A 19,635-nucleotide genomic window follows, 5' to 3' on the forward strand; every position below is an offset into this window, starting at 1 on the left:
AGCAAGAGAAATAGAGAACAGGATGCATGACTGCAGGATTTACTTGTAGCTAATGACATGTACGTGGCAAATTAACTTCTAGCTGTCTGTATGATATCTTTCGAGCTTCTTTGACTAAAAAAAAGCTTAATTAATATTTAATGCAGATAATTCAAATTTTAATTCTTATATTTTAAATAAAGAGATGCAGATAATTCTTTGACTACGAAGAGGAGGGTCAATCTCCAGGAAAAACAGTTCTTATGATTCTCAATTTTGGTTGCTGGCAGGCTAGCTGACTATCCAATCAATTTATTATGTTTTTTGACCGGCTTGCTAGCCAGCTTGCGGATTTATGTAGGAGAAGATTTGAAGCTCACCGATTCATCATTCATTAAAATAAAACTTGGTCTCCATCTGAGCTAATCGAATAATAATAAAAAATAATAATCATTCATTTATGGCTAAATTGCTCAGATTTGCTCTAAGTTTAAAGTTATTTGATAATTAATTTCTATATTTTTAATTTTACTTTACTTACGTGTACTTTAATATTATATTTTATAAAATCAAATCTTTCTATTGTTTCTTTCACGCTTTCCTTCGTATTTTCATATAAAATTTACGAAATCATGAATTCGTCAACTAAACATCAGCAATATTTAACCTAGTTTATTATTATTATTATTATTTTACCAGAATTAAAGAAAGCATGCCTTCAACTACCAGCTTGACGGATGGCCATCTTGTTTAAACCATATATATCCATAGACGTTTTTCTCTTCTTCAGCTTAATCATTTTTACCATTACAATGGGCTTGAATATTATAGATAACTTCTCGTGAAGGAAGATATCTGCAGGTTTGACAAAAATATCACAATTCTTACAAGAAAAATGTGTTCTTGATCCAATTTCTTGTGCGTCAATGTGTAAAACTCTTCATGGCCACGTATTATCTTAGACAACATAATAGTAGTAGGTTAAGAAGGAAAGTGACAAATTCTATAATGTTTAAACTCTAAACTATAATGCTTATCATCTTAGTTTTTTTAAAATTCAATATTTAAGCTTACTGCGATGAGATCTTAATCCAGAATAATTCAAAAAAATAATTTAAGAATTAAAAATAACATAATTTTAGTTATTTAACTACGTTAATTCTTCTTTAACTACATCCGGTCTAAACCCTAAATTCTGAGAATTGCATTATTATTGTACGAGGAAAGCACATACATGTAAATTAGGAGTTGAAATGTGCTAGCCTATATTGTACGAGGAAAGCACATACTTGTAAATTAGGAGTTGAAATGTGCTAGCCTGGAAGTGGAGAAGGAATCGAAGCTAGGTCCAAGATACCATTTGCAAAAACAAGTTCACACTTGTCGAGCCCAAAGATGCCATCTAGAATTCAATTCACACTCTCCAACTTAATCATTTAGTTTATTTTATTCATAAAATCATAATCAATTGAGTGATTTGGATCTGTAAAGTAGGATGAAACAAGTCAATACAACATAAAATATCAACAAGAAATAAAAGTTAGGTGATGGAGCCATGTATGATTGAGCTAAGCTGGCCTATGCCTACCCAATAATTGTCAAATATGTCACCGACATGGCTAGCTTGCTCAAGCTGTGGAAGCCGATTTGCTGATTTCATTACACAACACGGTTTACTGTCATAGGTTGCTTACCATCTACATTGCTCTTTCTGGTCAACAAACAGCCTCTTGCTTTGCCACCTATGACCACATCTCACCATGCCCTACAGGGCCCATGCATGTAACTTCTTGGAAATGAGGCTAGCTGGCTAGCCAGCCACACATTTCTACTTCCTTCTCCTATCTATAAATAGCACAGCCTTTCCTCGTCCAGAATCTCTCCTTTCATTCATTCATTCAAGATCTTTTATTATTCTGCAAACTTGATCAATAAACACCATGGGAAATTGTTGCAAGAGTGCATCGTCGTCGGTCGTATGGGCCGATGACGATTGGGCGTCAATGGCACATCACAAGCATCATCACGCTACAATGTTTGATGGAGCTGATGACCATGAAGAACATGGTGCTAACGTGGAGAGACAGAGGCTACTGGGCACAGGTTCTTTGTCTTCAGGTTCTGCTAGGGAGGTGAAGATTAGGATTACAAAGAGGGAGCTAGAAGAGATAATGGCAAGGGTTGGTATTCAGGGATTGTCCACGGAACAAGTCCTGGGTATGTTGGTAAACTCTAATGATCTTAAATTTGGAATGGATCTTAATCATAAGCACTGGAAGCCTGCCTTGCAAAGCATTCCTGAAGTGAATTAATGGATTGTTCATGTAGAAACCAAGTTCCTTTGATTACCCTCCTCGATGTTTTTGTTAGGGGAAGTTCCCAAATACTTGAGGTATATTTGTAAATTTAGGAAGGCTGGATATATGATAATGTTCATGTACATCTACTCCTTATTTAATTATAAAAAATTATTTTTTTCCTTTTCATGGCTAAGCCAAATAAGATATTCTAGAATTAGTGGTCTGATCCGATCAGTTATTTTTTTTTTATTTTTTTTTTTACAGTGGTCTGATCCAATCAGTTATTTTATTTTTATTTTTATTTTTATTGGGGGGATGAAAAATGGTGGAAAACTTCAACATGCATGACTTTATCAACATAATTATATATACTTATTATTGCAATACCTCCGGACATTATTTAATTAAGGCTATCTCCTTTAATTTAATTTAATTAGTGATTTGTAGTTTCTGATTTAAAAGAGAAACGAATTTAAGACATAATATAAACTCCTTAACTCAAGGGTGTCTCTAAAAGCTTAAAAAGCAATAGCAAATATTCAGACAATTTCAATTTGCAAATGTCTGAACATGTGAGCAATCAATAGATTTATTTATTTATTTATTTATTTTAAGTTTGATATTTGAGGTTCCGTGGAAGAGAGAACCATGCAAGAAGTCCTAAACTAGCCATCGATGCGTAATCTGAAAGCATAGAAAAATGGAAGTGCATATGATTTAGCCCAATAATCTGTGTGTGAGATTACTTGAGAAAGTATGGTCCAATATTAATTAAAACAAACATAAATGTTGATGATGCATGCATGAGGAGGGATAGGAACATGTATACATGGATTGAACTTATATTATATTATTATATCTTAACTTATTATCTTGATATTTCTATTAATCAATTAAAATCATCCAAAATAACAAACGGAATATTCAATAACTTGTTAAAATTGTTAACGAAATTTATAAATTATCAATTTGAGTGTTGTAAATTATAAAAGTTTAAGAGTTTAAGTGTTATAAATCATAAAGTTATTAAAGATTTTCATAAACATTAATTTTAGAAATTCAAGAAATTAATTGATATATATATATATATATATTAATTAGTACAAACACAATTAACAAAACAAAATAATATTAAATGAAATAATAATCATAGTAGTAATTATTATTATTATCATGCAAAAGAGAAGAAAAATAGTAATGATAATAATAATACTAATAATAATTATTTTTAAAATAGTAATAATACTAACAAAATTATTATTATCACTATTAATAATAATAATAATAATAATAATAATAATAATAATAGCGATAACAATAGTAACAATGATAATAATAATAGTAATTTTAATAATAATAAGAATAATAATATTAATGATAATAATAATAATGATTTTAATAATGATAGGAATAATAATATTGATGATATTTTTTATTAATGTTAGTAACAATATTAATTTTTATTTAGATTTTTTTAATTATTATTTTTAAAATTTTTTTGTATGATTTAATATTTAATTTATTAAAAATTAAACTTGTAATTTTTGTAGATTGAATAGCTCAAGTGTAATGACTTAGATGATAACTTTAAAAAATTAACATATTTTTTTTTCAATTCTATAATTTTTTCTAATTTTTATCATATAATTTAACATGAGTTTAGTAAAATGTCTTCTCACACATTTAACGTGATAGACTTTTAAAATTCGTTTGGCTTTCCATATCAATACCGACCCCGCAGCAAAGGGCATATAAACTGAACCTAATATTAAACATAAAATATATAATATATCTTTCGTTTCACAGATGTCATATCTAAACTATAATGCTGGCAAGCAAAGAAGTGGAGAAATGATAGGAAAAGGCAATTGATGGCATGCTAACGCCACTGCAGTCTAGATCTCACCTTTGTAGCTATCTCTAATGTTGTGCGGGGCCCAATGCATGCGCAAATAGTAAAGACACTCTCCTTGTCTTTAGTGTACAGTTATTGTGAAACTGCACTTGTCCCCACACACTCATGAGTTATGACATTAACAAGCTTGCATTCATGGCTTCTTCTCTCTTCAGTAGTCACCCACTATTACCCTCCTCTGAATTCCAAGTCACTTACTTTTCATCACTAACACTTGCTTTTCACTTCATTTAGTCTCTTTTGGGCTTCTTGCTGCCTTTTTTTTTTAAATTTTATTTCAGTGGAGGAATGAGTGAAGGGGTGTCTCTCAAGGTGAAGCTGAGTCTGAGTATGGTTTTTGTGGAGGTGTTTCTTTTGATTTTGAGTGAGTATTTTAGCTCTTATTTTCTGTTTTATGGGTTTTGGTTATTTTTGCATGATCCGTGAGTTTTCTCAGTTGGGTTGTTTCAAGCTGATGTTTTTGTGGAGTGAATGTAATTGGGTTTTGGTAATTTTATGGTTTCCCATGAAGGGTTTGTGCAAATGGGGTTTCTGGAATTTGTTAATTTAGTGGGTTTGTAGCCTAAAGTTTTAGACTTTGTGTAGGGTTATTGATTTGATGTTAGCTGATATGCAATATTGACTCTTTAACTTATTGCCCTTTGTCGTGTTGCTTTACCTCCTGTTGATAATATTAAAGCTATGATCGTTGTTCGAGCGTAGTGTGTCTTTTGCTTTGTTTTTGGTAATGTATAATGTGATGCGGTTCTAGGTTCGGTGCTCATTTAGGTTTCCTTTCATATGCACATGAAAAATAAAGAAAGAAGATTTTTGTCAGGTTTGGAGTGATTTCATTTAATGTGATTATTAGGCAAAATTTGCTTTACTTACTTGATGCTTGTAACATTGGGTGTAATTGTAATGTTTTTCTTTTATTCTTGATGTGATGTACTATACCTGCCATTTTGGCGAGGAGTTGGCTTTCAAGTTGTTAACATGATTTAGGTTCTGTTAAAGCATCTTTTGCTGTCATGATTCTGAGAAAAGCAATATTTTTGTTACTTATACCCAACTGCTTGTGTAGTTTTATATCCTACTTCAGGAGAATCATTCTTTAACAGACATTATGATCAGGGGAGAGGTCAGGTTTTTTTTTTTTTTCCATATCTTTGGGTATTTGTACTTAGTATGGTGATTAATGTTTAAGAAAATTGGACAGGGATCTATGTGGCTGGTGCATGGGTGATCGGCCATGTAGTTAGTGCTTCATTTGTTTATAAGCTATGGGTATTTATACTTAGTATGGTGATTAATGTTTAAGAAAATTGGACAGGGATCTATGTGGCTGGTGCATGGGTGATCGGCCATGTAGTTAGTGCTTCATTTGTTTATAAGCTATGCTTATCTTGCTGCATAACATTTGCTCTTGGAAATATCCTTTATAGCCTGTTTTTTCTGTATACAAAACATTCAAGTATTATACTTATCTTGCTGTATTACATTTGCTTCAAGTATTCGGATTTCTCATTGGTTTTCTGATTGTAAATTAAGTTCAAATGATCCCTTTAAATTGCATTTGATTTTCAAGAGTGGTTGACAATGTAGTGGTGCATGGATGCTTTTATTTTTACATATGCTTCACATTGAGCCCATCCTTCTGCTATAGGTCTGAATGAATGTCACTGCAGCCCATTCAATAATCATGGAGGCTCATTGTCAACTGACAGAAGAGTGGATGGTTTTTTGCCTGAGATCTCTCCAAATTCAGCTCCTCAGCCCCTTCTTCCTCTTCTTGCACCTTCTCCTTTCGCACCTTTCACAAACATTACGATCCCAAAGTTATCAGGTTAGTCCGGTCATAATTTATTTTTTGTGGCATTTGAGTTGAAAGGCCCAATTTTGTTCTAAATATGGTGATGTCATCTTTTTGTAGGAAAATGCACGTTGAATTTCACTGCTGCTCAAAGTTTGATGAGAACGACATCAACTGATTGTTGGTCTATTTTTGCGCCATTGCTGGCTAATGTTATATGCTGTCCCCAGTTAGAAGCCACCCTTGCAATTCTTATGGGCCAATCCAGTAAAGATACCAGAACTCTTGCTTTAAATGAGACTGTTTCGAAGTATTGCCTTTCAGATATCGAGCAAATTTTGGCTGGTCAGGGTGCAGAAAGTAATGTGAATAAGATATGCTCAATTCATCTATCAAATCTCACTGGAGGGTCTTGCCCTGTTAAGGAGGTCAATGAATTTGAGGGAACTGTGGATTCTTCTAAGCTTCTTGCTGCCTGCGAGAATATTGATCCTGTTAAAGAATGTTGTGATCAAGTTTGTCAAAATTCCATATTAGAAACTGCTACAAAACTTGCACTGAAAGCTTCTGAAGTATTGATCATAGCTGGGTCCCATGGTTTAACTGAGCACTCAACAAAGGTTGATGATTGTAAACATATTGTACTTCGATGGCTGGCTGGTAAACTTGAGCCTTCCCGTGCAAAGGAGGTTCTCAGAGGACTATCTAATTGCAAAGTTAATAAAGGTGAGTTTTAAAATGTGGATGTCACAAACTTGCTTTTCTCTTGTGGCTAGAAAGGGCATTTGTTCAGTTGCGGACAATCTTGTGATGATTGTATGTGGCACATCTGTGGATTTTCAAATAATTAGTCAAGTATTCTTCTAATAGGTATCTTTTGACGCCAAAAGTGACTATGTATCTATTAGTGTGCATGCAAGCATGTAATATGCTTCAGCACTCTGCATCTTAAATGTCTTTTGATGTCTCTTTGGTGCTTTGTGCATTGGCAGTCTTGCCACCACTACGCACATGAAGCAGATTTTCATTGAAGATGCTAGTAGATCCTACTTGTCCTTTTGTTGAAAGTAATAATGACATCTTTGATTCTTTACAAAAAAGTGTTAACTTTCCATATGAGATGTGCCGCTTTATGTTTGCTCATTGCTAGTATTTTTATGCGGGTTGGCACATTGTTCTTGATTCTCGACTTTACCTAGACCACAATCCCGTCAGCGGGCCTCACCAGTAACTGTTCTTTTCTCTTTTTTTTTTGTGCTTTCTGCTTCAGTTTGCCCTCTGGTTTTCCCTGACATGAGACATGTTGCAAAGGGCTGTGGGAATGAGATTAGTAACGAGACAGAATGCTGTAGTGCCATGGAGAGCTATGTGTCTCACTTGCAGAAGCAGAGTCTTATAACTAACTTGCAAGCTCTGGATTGTGCTACAACTCTAGGAATGAAGTTACAGAGGTCTAATATCACAAAAGATGTTTATAGCCTTTGTCACATAACCCTTAAGGATTTCTCCCTTCAAGGTTGATATCTTCACTATTTTTAATAATTCATTTTTTCTTTAGTGCCCTCTATCAAATCTCAGTTTTCTGCCAGACAAATTTAAATCAGATACTAACGCAGGATTCTTTTCTTATTTTGCTATTTTGATACGATTCTGGTAATTGACAATGGCACACCTCAGTTGCAAAACAAGGTAATATATGTACCTTATGGAACAATTCTATGAAATTTTCTTTATTGTTTGCAAACTTAGAACCCACATAAGCATGCCCAAATTATCAGTGCCCGTTGAGCACCTGACAGAAAATCTGATTTCAGCCATGGGTATTGGGCAGCTGATTCTAACCAATTCTCTTGTGTTTGTTACCATGATTAGCCTTCTTTGCACAGAGTATCTGTAGCTTGCGTTATATGTATAGAATTGAATTGAATTTCTTTGCTTCATCCACTTCTTTTCCCCTTAGAGTCTGGATGCCTTCTACCAAGCTTGCCGTCGGATGCAACATTTGGCCATTCCTCGGGGATCAGCTTCATCTGTGATTTGAATGACAATATTCCTGCTCCATGGCCGTCAAAGTCTCAGTTATCAGCACCGTGCAATAAAAGTATGTCCCAGTCATGACTAGTTCGTTGGATAGTTCTTCATTTTATAGTTGAAGTTATTTTGGCTATTTAAGTTCCTATTTCATCTCTTCCATATTCAATGATGTTTACCTGAACTTATTTGATTTGCAGCCATCAAAATCCCAGCACTTCCTGCTGCTGCAAATGCTCAAAGTGGTAAGAATATACTTGTGCTCATTCTTTCACTAGAATACCACTATCCAGAAAACAAAACTAATGTGTTTAACCATCATAATTCATAAAGCTGGCTTTTGGATGTTAAAAAAACCATCCTATTGTAATATTTGCATTATCTGACTCTTCTCAATCTGTTAAAATCAGATAATATCAATATTACAGCTGATAGTGGGCAAAAAAACATAAGAAATGAATATCGCGGGTTAGGTGGCGGGTTGGGATTTTTGAAGCCCGGTCAGCCCAACCCAACCCAACTTGTATACCCTATACTCCTTTTGTCTTTATATTTGATAGCTGTAGATTGAGTATTTATTTTTATTTTATTTAGATATGTTTGTAGTGGACTTTCTATTATATTTCTTTAACGTAACAAAAAAAGTCTCTTTATTATAGAGGAGAAGTGAGGTAACTAGAATTTAATGATAGCGCAAAAATATAAAAATTAGACCTAACGTTGTGGGTGCAGTGGCACCTACAATTCATATTGTAGGTTTGTCTCTAAATGTAGACCCATAAAAATTAGCAATATAAACTTAACCTGTTTATATCTGTAATATCCACAAAAAATCTAGCCCATCTCAATATATTCAACCCACTCATGTCCAAAAAAAATTGAATGTGTCGGGTTTACAATTTATAAAATATTAGAAGTTGGGTTGGATGCAACTATGAATCAAACCCGACCCAACTATATCTATGAGCACTTAGTATGTATGATCTTGAGTCCTGCAACTCTTTCTTTAAGCAGTCATGTGATTGAAAAGAAGGAAGGCTGTAGTTATAAAATAAACTGATTAGAGTTATGGGCGCATAAATCTCATTGATTGTTTCATATTATTTATAAGTATCTTTGATCTTCTACTTCTAGCTTAGCATGTGAATTGGATGGCACATATGTATTTTTGTAATTTCTTAGAAGAGTTGGAAACTTTACCAGCTTTCATTGATATGGAAAGAGCACCCCATCTACGCGTGCTATCCCTCAAATGTATATTTATTTATTTTACAAGTGTTCCTCAATAACCTAGATACTGGATTAGAAGGAAGGTCTTTCATTTTCCTCACCAAGAACGATTTTAACTTCACAATGGCCTCTACCCGACTAAACATCTGTTGCTTCACAGGTCTTTACAATGAAGATGCGATATTTTATGTGCTGTTTGCTGCCTCAGCTGTTACCATGATGCTCTTGTAGTCTTTTGTTTGAGCCATTCCTGCTTCCTCTCGGCATCAAGAATGCTAGCTTGCATGATACAAATTTTTTATTTGTTACTTGTGAAATGAGGGTGATCATATAGAAGTTAGATAGAAAGAGGTCTCGCATGCCTGACTCTTGTCCAAACCAAGTGCACCTGGGAGAGTCTCAATCTGTTATGAATCAATCAAGCTTGCTTTTCTGATTGTACTAATTCGTGATTCTTGCACGCTTCGTGTAATGATATTTTTTTGTAAAGAAATGCTAGGAAAAAGTCAGAGAGATAATATTGTATGTAGCAAAATCAATATAAGATGTTGTATGTACCCCTATTTGATTGTACTTTACCATGTAAAAGAATTGGATTGCTGATCAATTTGAGCATACCTTGAACCATTTATTACGTTCTTAAATAGGAGAACCACATGTAGATGCTAAATTATCTCCGCACTGACAGCATTGCTTAGAATATCAATCCCATGTCAGCAAAAAACGAAGTCGTATTCTGATTGGGTTACATCTTGTAACGCTATCAGCATTGAAAACAAGCTTTGATTCCTTATGGTTTGCTATCAAGTTATGGGCCTTTGAATTTGCCTTTTGAACTGGTAAGATCGTCTTGCTCTTTCATGATGATTTCTAAAATTTTCTGCATCTCAATTTGGTCTTTGTACTCGTTCACTAGAGGTACCATGTCACAATCTCTACCCACATGGAAACAGGCAAGGTGAGGATGCATTTTGGTTAGCAAAAGGGACTCTATGTGACGAGATTAGGGTACTGTTTGGAAACGCAAACGCAGTGTAAACATATTTCTAAAAAAAAAAAAACACTTGCTGCCACGCTTCTTAATATAGCAAAACAAGTCAAATGTACCTGGGGCTATGTGTGTTGCCCTTAAGCCTTTTCCATGAAAAAAAATGCGACGTGACGTGAGGGGATGGTAAGTCATTCCTTACCTCCTCCGATGTTTTGTAAAAATCTAGGTGAACAAAGATCTAGTGTTTTGTACCGCTCTGAATGTTCCAGTTTAATTAGTCTGTTCAGTTTAATTAGACAGTTTTTAGATTTATTTTTTTGGAGATCATCAGTTAGAGATTTATATAAGATTAATTGAAATATATATAATTTAGCCGGATATCCATATTAATAAAATAAAAAAATTCAGTGTCTTTGTTTATGAAATGCATTTCCCTCACAAGGAAATGTATGAAAGGATGAGCGACATGCACATGGCAGTAAAGGCCCGAGTCCCCTAGACCATTCGGGAATGTTGAATTCTCCAAGACGATAAAGAGCTGGTGAAAAAAGGCGATAAATGCGAAAGATTACCATCAATAAAGATGATGGATGTCGGGTCCCTTCTCCTCGTGAGGGATGGCCATATTCGGCCCTTTTCTCGAGGCCTCTAGAAAGAAACAATTTGTGCTGGTAGTTGTTGAATGTTTCTTCAAGTAGATGGAAGCATAAATTCGAGCACATATCACATCTAGCAAGGTGATGTTTCGGCCAACCAAAAGTATTGATCACGCAAACCAGTGCTTGGTCCACCAGGGGCTTGTCTCCTTTCACTGCATTTGGATTCGAGTTCTGATGTGCATGTCTGTCATCCCTGCGGTGTCTTAAGCTTGTCTTTTTTCATTGCATTTAGGTTCGAGTCCTGACGTGCATGTCTGTCATCCCTGCGGTGTCTCACATGTCTACTGGATTTGTAGGGTATTCAGTGGGCCGTGGGAATTAGTCGTGATGCGCACAAATAGTCCGGACACCCCACGTAAATCAAAAAAAAATGCGCACAAACAGTCCGAACACCCCACATAAATCAAAAAAAAAAAAAGGTATTGATCACTCACAATGGTCCATAGTGTCGAAGATGATTACATTGGCCGTTGGTTCTCCTTGCCTCGCATAAAAATTAGTAGTTATTTTTAAAAATATTTTTTATTTAAAAATATATTAAAAAATTAAAAAATATATAAAAATTATTATTTTTTTAAATTAAATTTTAACAAATCTCTATTTGAACCGCATTGGGTTAAATTCATAAATAAAAACCTGTTTAATAAGAAAATGGAAGGGGCAAAGGAAGAATGTGTTGACATTCTAGGTAAGATCTTGCAAGCATGCAAGATGACTTGAAAAGCTTCCATAGAAGAACCCCATTCCTGCTCAACACTAAAGCCACGATCCCGACTGAAAGTGGTTGCTCTAATTATAAGGTATAAAAATAAATGGGAGAAACAGACAGGAAAGAAACGAGAATCAACCTGGACAAAAACCTGTTCGGCTGCGGCTGCGGCTGCTACAATCACAGGCAAGTTTTACAAACAAAAACTTGACATTATGAATATCTTCAAAAATATTATTATTGAACCGGTACATTTGAAAATATAATTGTAATTAATTTTTTAAAGTATTTTTTATGTTGAAATATATTAAAATAATATTTTTTATTTTTTATTTTTAAAAATTATTTTTAAAATCAACGCATTAAAACGATTCAAAATATACTAAAAAAATCAATTTTTTAATAAAAACATTTAATTTTTTTTAAAAATATAGATATAACTGTGTTTCCAAACGCTCTCAAGGTGTGTTAATGCAAATTCTTCTCTTAACTTTTCTTTCTTTCTTTTTAACGCCTTGCCTATACATAAAGAAAATACTTTAGCTTACTAAGCTATAAAAGCACACAACAACTGCTCGGGTATGAAATCACCACACCACCCGACAAACTCCCTTCCTTCAATAACAAATAGCCAACTAAGGAAGATAAAATCTTAAGACATAATCCATGCTGGGCTACGTACCCCAACTTGACAACAAGGTACTTGGCATAGATAACCATAAGCCATGAGGAACCTGGCTGGATGGGATGCCCTCAATCCGACCGTAGGGTTGATGACGTTCTAAGACACAAAGGATCGTCTTATGTTTTCCTCTTGATTGCCAAGGGTATCATATGACCAAGTCCCGAGTGGACTGGCTGCTTAAGTACTTATCGAATTGTCTTCCTGTCCAAATCCCCTTTGCCGAATTCTTTGCATTATTCTATACACCAACGTTACCTACCGAATAGGGTTTTTTTTTTTTTAATAATCAAATTTTATTATTGAAATGAGGCTAGAATCAAAATTTGAGCTAGCTAATTAATATTAAAAAATAATATAAATTATATTTTAGAATTTTATCTAATAATTTAAATTTTTAAATTGAGATGATTTTTTAATATAGTATCAGAGTGTTAATGAATAAGCGGTTACGAATTCGAATCTCGTCTTCCCTATTTATTTAATAAAATTAAGCACATAAATATGAATCTGTGCAAGTTTCAAGTCCAAAGAGCTTTCTCCTATTTATTTGATAAAATTAAGCATATAAATGTGAATTTGTGCAAGTTTCAAGTCCAAAGAGCTTTCACTTGAGGAGTGGGTTAAAGAATAATATAAATCATATATTGGAATCTCACCTAACATCTTAAACTTTTAGGTTGAAATGGTTCTTTGATAGCAAAAAAAAAAGAAAAAAAGAAAGGAAGAGGTTATAGGAAAGAAATATCCAAACAATCCTTACGAGTCTACGAAGATAGTTCTATTTGAAAGAGTTACAGGGAAGAAATATCCAAACAATCCTTATGAGTCTACGAAGATAGTTCTATTTGAAAGACCAAAAAAAAGATCCCCTCTGAACCTTTAAACAAATCCAAACCTGCGTATAAAAATTTCTTTTTAATTGTATTCAATCATAAAGCAAACATATATGTATTTGAGAGTATGTTTGTGATTATTTTTGAAAAAAAGTTTTATTCAGAAGTATATCAAAATAATATTTTTAATTTTTTAAAAATTATTTTTAACTTCAGTGCATTAAAATGATCTAAGAACATCAAAAATACATATTAATTTAAAGTAAAGAAAAAATAAAATAAAAATTTAAATTTTTTCAAAAGTCCTTTTGAAACATGAAAACAAACAGAAAAAAATGATCTCAAACAATGTGTCATAACCATTTTATTTAATAAAATCTTACAGCATCATCAAAGGTACTAATGATTGTACGTAGAACTGTTATATTTAGTAATTTTTTTTCTATATTTTAGTCAAATAGATCCCAAATAATTTTTAAAAAATTCTAAAAAGAATTCAAGAATCATTTTAAAATTATTTTTGTATCCCTCACATTTTTTTCCAACTATTTTATTTAATATTTGAGTTGTAGATTTATACTATAAAATGCTAACCCAGTATTAAATATTTTTATTTTTCTTCGAGCCCAAATAATTTCCAAAAAATTATACAAAAAACTCAAGGACCATTTTAAAATTATTTTTGGGTCACTCACATTGTTTTCCAACCATTTTATTTAATATTCGGGCTATAAACTTATATTGTAAAATACTGACCTAGTATTAAATACTCAAGTTTTTCTTCAAAATTTCAGAAAATTATAAAAAATAAAAATTTTCATAATCAAATAAAAATATAAAAATATGTTTTTACTTGTGTGCATATGGATAAATTTCTAAAAAACTAAATGATATTTGTATAATTTAACATACTAGAAATGAAAAAAATAATATTCTTATTTTAGATGCATATTAAATTTAATAACTAGTTGTTTTATATTTGTTATGTTGTTCACTTTTAATAATTTGCTTGTTAAATGGTTAATCTAGATTTATGCTGTATAACCCTTGATACAACAAATACTTGACACTTTCATAGCCCAATCGTATGGTATAATTGACACTTATGTTATGAAAGGAATTTGATTTGTTGTTAACATAAATTAATATCATGAATACCTTACAACATTTACAAGTATTAACATTATTAAAATAAGATAACTAATATAATTATGTTAACAATTTATAATCCGATTGGAACCTCTTTTGTGTATGGTTTCTAGTTGAGTAATAAAAATAGTTTATACTATATTTATTTGAAATACCATTAGTGGATCTTTTAGCCTTAACAATGATTTTATCTTTGTTTGATTCTTATATTAATAGTACATCTTAAGAATTCTCTTCAACTCTTTTTTATTTATTATTTATAATTTTATATAGTTCACCTTCTTATCGTTTGGTCTTAATTTTACCAAATTATTTATTACTTCAATATTTATATATTTAAAAATATTAATTTTTTGATTGTATCATGAAAATACTTGGATACTGTACTTTATCAAGTAGTTCAATGACAGTATGTTGTACAGTGCTTTGAGGTGCCCATTGTCTCAAATCCTCTATATATGTACTCAAGCTGACCCCATTTAATAATCAAGAAAATAAGCTGCTGAAGTTGTGATGTATCTGAAGATCTAATTAATCGCCTATTCCATCTAAAGTTCCAGTGCCAAGAATCTGTCCTCATATCCCCTATTTCCACCATTGTCTTTATTTTTGTGGTTGATATTTCATCAAGTCACGGGAAACAAGATTGTAAAGTCCCTGCTTCTGGCCATTTATCTATCAAGAAACCTTGAAATAACACTTATTCTATAAGATATTTGAAGCTGCCGAATCAGAGTTAATAATGGAGTATATTCCTCTCCAAGCATGAGATATTAACGCAACACTGAAAACTGGAAGGCCACCTTCCGTCGGCAAAAGAAGGCTTATACTCCTTTTTATTTGACATGGAATTTAATTAACTCTTTAAGAAAATACAAAAAAATAATATATATATCCTGCACATAAAGGAACAAAATCACGTGCTAAAAACTTGGAATAATTCTTTTTGTGGTGCTTTCCATGCATAAAAGAAAACATAAGTGGTCACCTGTTTTTATTTTTTGGTAAGCAAAGGTGTCAATGAAATCCTCTGTTCTTTAGAACTCTTACTTCAATATGGGTTAAACTTACCTAGCTCAAATCCAATGGCCCTTTTTATCTTCTACTATTAATGTTGTTTTGTTTCTATCCTTCTACAACACAGTCGCTTCCACAAATTACAAATAGCGTGTCAGGCACGATCATTTTCTTGTTCCGAACAAGACTAGCTAGCTGGGTGTCATAGAGGAACCATTCCATGATCAAGAAATTGGGAAAGATTGCAAAGCAATCCCTGGCTATTCATCATCGTCCATTTTCAGATCTATATCCAGATATCGCAAGACATATCATGCATGGTTTTCCACACACGTCCTAGAATCGAACCTTATCTACGCAAAAGTGTCAATGACCCTTCAATATGGAATTTCGAAGTGATCCCTTTCTCACTAGTTGCAAGCTTTTTTTAATGTCACATTCATGGATTTCTTGCAATAGCTGAGAATATTGTGGCTTTGGAACTCTACGTCATATCAAGAATGAAGAAGAAAACCATTTCGATAGTGGGGGATAATCTAAAACTAGAATAATGGAAGGGGCTAGAGGAGTAAGTGCTTTCTCTTTTCACTAAGTGAAGTGTTTATCTGCGCACTTTTTCTTTCATGACGGCAATTATAAGCACGGGAACCCTCCTTTTTCATCCCAAAGCATTTAATTTTATTCATTTTTAGTCTTTAATATATTAGACTTTAATCAATATGATTTAGAAACCAAGTGTAAAATTTTCCTCTGAATGGTATAATTCACTTAATAAACCGAACAAAACGATGGAAAATATTTAAGGATATGATGGAAGGACTCACTTGAAAATATTGATCTATTGGAGATGTTTTTTAGTTTATGGATCCAATTCAAAATTAGTGAATGTATAAATTGGGGACTAATCTGAAGGTTTCCAATGATGTTCCCAATAAATTAGGAGAATATTATAATGTTCCCAACAAATCGTAACTGGAATCTTACATTTCATTTCTAATAAGCACTTAATGCATGGATGGAGAGATTCCTTTCATTGATGAATAATGAAGTGTCATACTATTTTAAAATTTTAAATGATTTTATTTCCACTCAATCGGAAAAAAAATTACTTTATTTAATTTTAATTTTTCTGTTAACTATAAATTAAATTCCGTTCACCATTTTTCAAAATTCAGTTTAATATACAAAAGTAAAAACTTTCAAGGAAAATCCTTTTTGGCAAACAATGGAAGACATGAGTTTATTTTTACATTACAATAACAACTTGAGTATTCGATTTAATTGGTAACTGGAAATATAATATGTTAATCAAGTAATCCTCAAAAATTTATAAATTAATTTCAGTATAAAATAATAGAGGGCTAGCTAGTACCAAATCCTTCTATCACCAAACTGTTCAGAGCATCTCATTGCCTGTTTTGACACCAAATCACATCAAATAACCATCAAAAGAATTCATTTGACACTCCCAGATAATATCACAACTTTAAAAAGTATTCAAATTCAAATCAAATAATTTTTTATTCTGTTTTTAGATATGAAATCTAAAATGCTTTAAAGACATAATTTTTATGATAATGGTTGGACACAGCTATGAAATCAATGAACTTTATACATTTTTTTCTGTTAAAAAACCATCTTAACCTAATAGTTTAAATTTTTAGGTAAGGTTTCAAGATATGATTTATATTATTCTTTAACACATCTTCTAAAGTGAAAGTTCTTTGTGATTGAAACTTGCATAGACTTACATTATCTTGTACTTAATTTTTATGAAATAAATAAAAACAATGAGATTCGAATTCATGACCATTTGATAATCAAGGTTTTGATGCTATATCAAAAAACTATCTTAACCTAATAACTTTAACTTTTAGATAAGGTTTTAAAATATGATTTATATTATTTTCTAACATATTCCTCTACCTAAAAATTAATAAATAACAACATAAACACTGATAAAAAAAAATTTATTAGTAATTTTTAACATAAATATAGATAGAAAAATTCCATCGATAGTTGTCAATGTGAATAGCAAAGGAATATGTTCCATTAGTAATTACCAATGAAATTTTGAATTGATTAGAGAAGATTAAAAAAAATATTCAATCCATGATTCCATTGAACATTTGACCCATCAGAGTTTTTCAACAGAAGTGCCGATGGACATTTTGTTAGAAAAAATAAATGAATTACAATTCTCTCTTCCTTCCATTTTCTTCTTTTTCTTTCTACCAAAAGAATCAACACCCCCTCCTTCTATTTGTTTTCACAAATCCAACCACCATCCTCACAAATCCGGCTAGCCCAAACCATCAACGTTGACCTACATCTATTAATAGTGTCAGTATCCCTCTTTGGTTCAATTTCTTGTGAATTTTGCGCTGCACTGAGTGAGGAGACCCATCCTTTTTTTTTTGTAACCCATTAAATTATGTTCCAGGTTAATTTATTAAAATTTCTTTGTAGTATTTGTAGTTTCTTGTATATTCAAGTGTTTTATAGGTTTTTCCTAGAGAATTTTATTGTATTAATGTATGATTTGTATATTAGAGTTTGTTTAAGATTTGATGGAAATTGATTTTATTTGTCATTTGATAAAATTGAGTTTGATTTTGTAACTTAAGTGTGTTATAATTAAAAATAGGCACCAATTAGATTTTGTCAATTTTATTCTCAAGTTAGAAATTTGGTGAATTTTTTGTGGAATTGATGATAATTAAGATATATTGATTTAGCTTAAAAAAGTTTGAATTGAAAAAATAATGGATAATTAGTTGGAAACCTAATCTTTGCTGTTAATTTTATTGTTTAGTTCACATTTTTATGCAAAATTGAATTTGTGTAAAGATAATAAATATTTATTGGATTGTGAATTCATTTTTAATAAAAAGTTAATTTTTGAATTGATAGTTACATTAATAATAAATATTTTCATCAATATTTTATATAGGCTTCAGAACTAATAGATGATCGTTCTTAGATATATCAAAATTCTTGTGAAAGGTTGTAAGACAAGATTATCTTAAAAAGATTGAGGGTTTTATTAATTTCATGCTTTCTAATTGAAAAAATATTAGTGAAAACAAAATTACATATCCATGTATGAAGTGTGAGAATAAAAAGTTATGACGCATTTACTTAAAAAGAATTTGTTGGCGCTTTAAGATTTATCCCTTCATAACAATCCTTATTAGATAGTAGCAACACTTTTGCCTCACTATTCATGTTGTTAACATACTTAATCATTGTTTGACATTCATCTACTTTAAGTTTTTCATGCATATATAATACATCTTCTCCTTGGATTCAACTAAACCGTGACTCAAGTTGCTTGATTACCATAAAGAGAAGGATCATGATTAATAGATATTAAATTGATTTAGATGTGATACTTCATTGTGTAATGAAATTTAATTTGTTTTGGATAATTGTTGGTGCTCTATAATGCATTATATTTACTTTTATTGTATAATTTTAGAGATATGTTCATTGTTTCAATAATTGAATAAGTATTTTCTTTTGTTGTGGATGTGTTATTGTTGTATGTTTAGGTTGGAAATGGGATTATGAAAATTGAAAAAAAAAATCCTTAATTGCTAACAAATTCAATGACAAAAATTAAGGTTATTTTTTTATGGAATTAGCGATGAACTTCTTATTTTTGTTAAAAAGTTACAAAAGGCTTTAGGTTTACTAATAAAATCAATGAGAGACAAGTTTGTCAGAAATTAAGATTTGTATTTTAAAAAGAATTGATGATGAGCTTATAATTTTTGTTGGAAAGTTATAGAAGGTTTTTGGTATTTTGCTAGAATTAGTGACAGACTAGGCCATAAAAATAAAGGTTCTTAATCAGGGACACAATAAAAAATATTACATGGAGAAAAAGCTTAAAGTCTAATAGAAACATAGTTGCTTCCATGAGTAGTAATGTCGATGATTATGAACATGCCATTAATTTAAGTGTTGAACATGTAAAGACACTTGCAGAGACATCTTCTATAAATATTACTAACCAACCAAGGCTTATTCAATGTTGGTTGAAGCTAGAATCCCTTTTTCATAATACCTTTATACAAGAATACTTATTGTAAAATGAAAGATTGACCAACATTTTTTTCTTATTATTAAAGTTATTTGTTTGAATTATGTTATTTTAGGTTTTACATCAAATAAAAATAACTTTGATGAATTAATTTTCAAGTTTACCAATACTGAAATGGTTTGTTTGATCATAACACAATTCGGTAAGTATCAAGCAACATTATAATGGAATAGGCAATGAAGTATTTCTGATGGAATCGTTGATGAAAAATTCCATTGGCAATAAGGTGGATTTTCG

The 19,635-nt window shown here is 31.6% G+C and overlaps 2 protein-coding genes across 3 annotated transcripts; both read left to right on the forward strand.

Moving 5' to 3' along the window:
- Nucleotides 1-1,849: 1,849 nt before the first annotated feature.
- LOC105134804 (uncharacterized) lies at nt 1,850-2,465 on the forward strand. The gene has a single exon (XM_011039354.1). The coding sequence runs from the start codon at nt 1,920-1,922 to the stop codon at nt 2,289-2,291; it is 372 nt and encodes a 123-aa protein (XP_011037656.1). The 5' UTR covers nt 1,850-1,919; the 3' UTR covers nt 2,292-2,465.
- A 1,634-nt stretch (nt 2,466-4,099) lies between these two features.
- On the forward strand, nt 4,100-9,902 carry LOC105134803 (uncharacterized GPI-anchored protein At1g61900-like). Of its 2 annotated transcripts, XM_011039352.1 has the most exons (9): nt 4,100-4,558; nt 5,276-5,314; nt 5,840-6,019; nt 6,107-6,712; nt 7,257-7,502; nt 7,664-7,675; nt 7,947-8,087; nt 8,218-8,262; nt 9,408-9,902. In XM_011039352.1, the coding sequence occupies exons 1-9, from the start codon at nt 4,483-4,485 to the stop codon at nt 9,476-9,478; spliced, it is 1,416 nt and encodes a 471-aa protein (XP_011037654.1). In that variant the 5' UTR covers nt 4,100-4,482; the 3' UTR covers nt 9,479-9,902. The 2 variants fall into 2 exon arrangements, with proteins under 2 accessions (XP_011037654.1, XP_011037655.1); XM_011039353.1 differs by lacking the exon at nt 5,276-5,314 and having other exon boundaries at nt 4,103-4,558.
- Nucleotides 9,903-19,635: the final 9,733 nt, after the last annotated feature.

The sequence above is a fragment of the Populus euphratica genome, unplaced genomic scaffold (assembly GCF_000495115.2).
Source record: "Populus euphratica unplaced genomic scaffold, PopEup_1.0 scaffold120.1, whole genome shotgun sequence".
Taxonomy (NCBI): domain Eukaryota; kingdom Viridiplantae; phylum Streptophyta; class Magnoliopsida; order Malpighiales; family Salicaceae; genus Populus; species Populus euphratica.

Bases quoted from the DNA above. Each gene is read 5' to 3' on its own strand.
- LOC105134804 (XM_011039354.1), top strand. From the start codon at position 1,920: ATGGGAAATTGTTGCAAGAGTGCATCGTCGTCGGTCGTATGGGCCGAT.
- LOC105134803 (XM_011039352.1), top strand. From the start codon at position 4,483: ATGAGTGAAGGGGTGTCTCTCAAGGTGAAGCTGAGTCTGAGTATGGTT. The intron at 4,559-5,275 runs GTGAGTATTTTA...ATCCTACTTCAG, and splicing joins GGTGTTTCTTTTGATTTTGA to GAGAATCATTCTTTAACAGA. The intron at 6,020-6,106 runs GTTAGTCCGGTC...ATCTTTTTGTAG, and splicing joins TACGATCCCAAAGTTATCAG to GAAAATGCACGTTGAATTTC.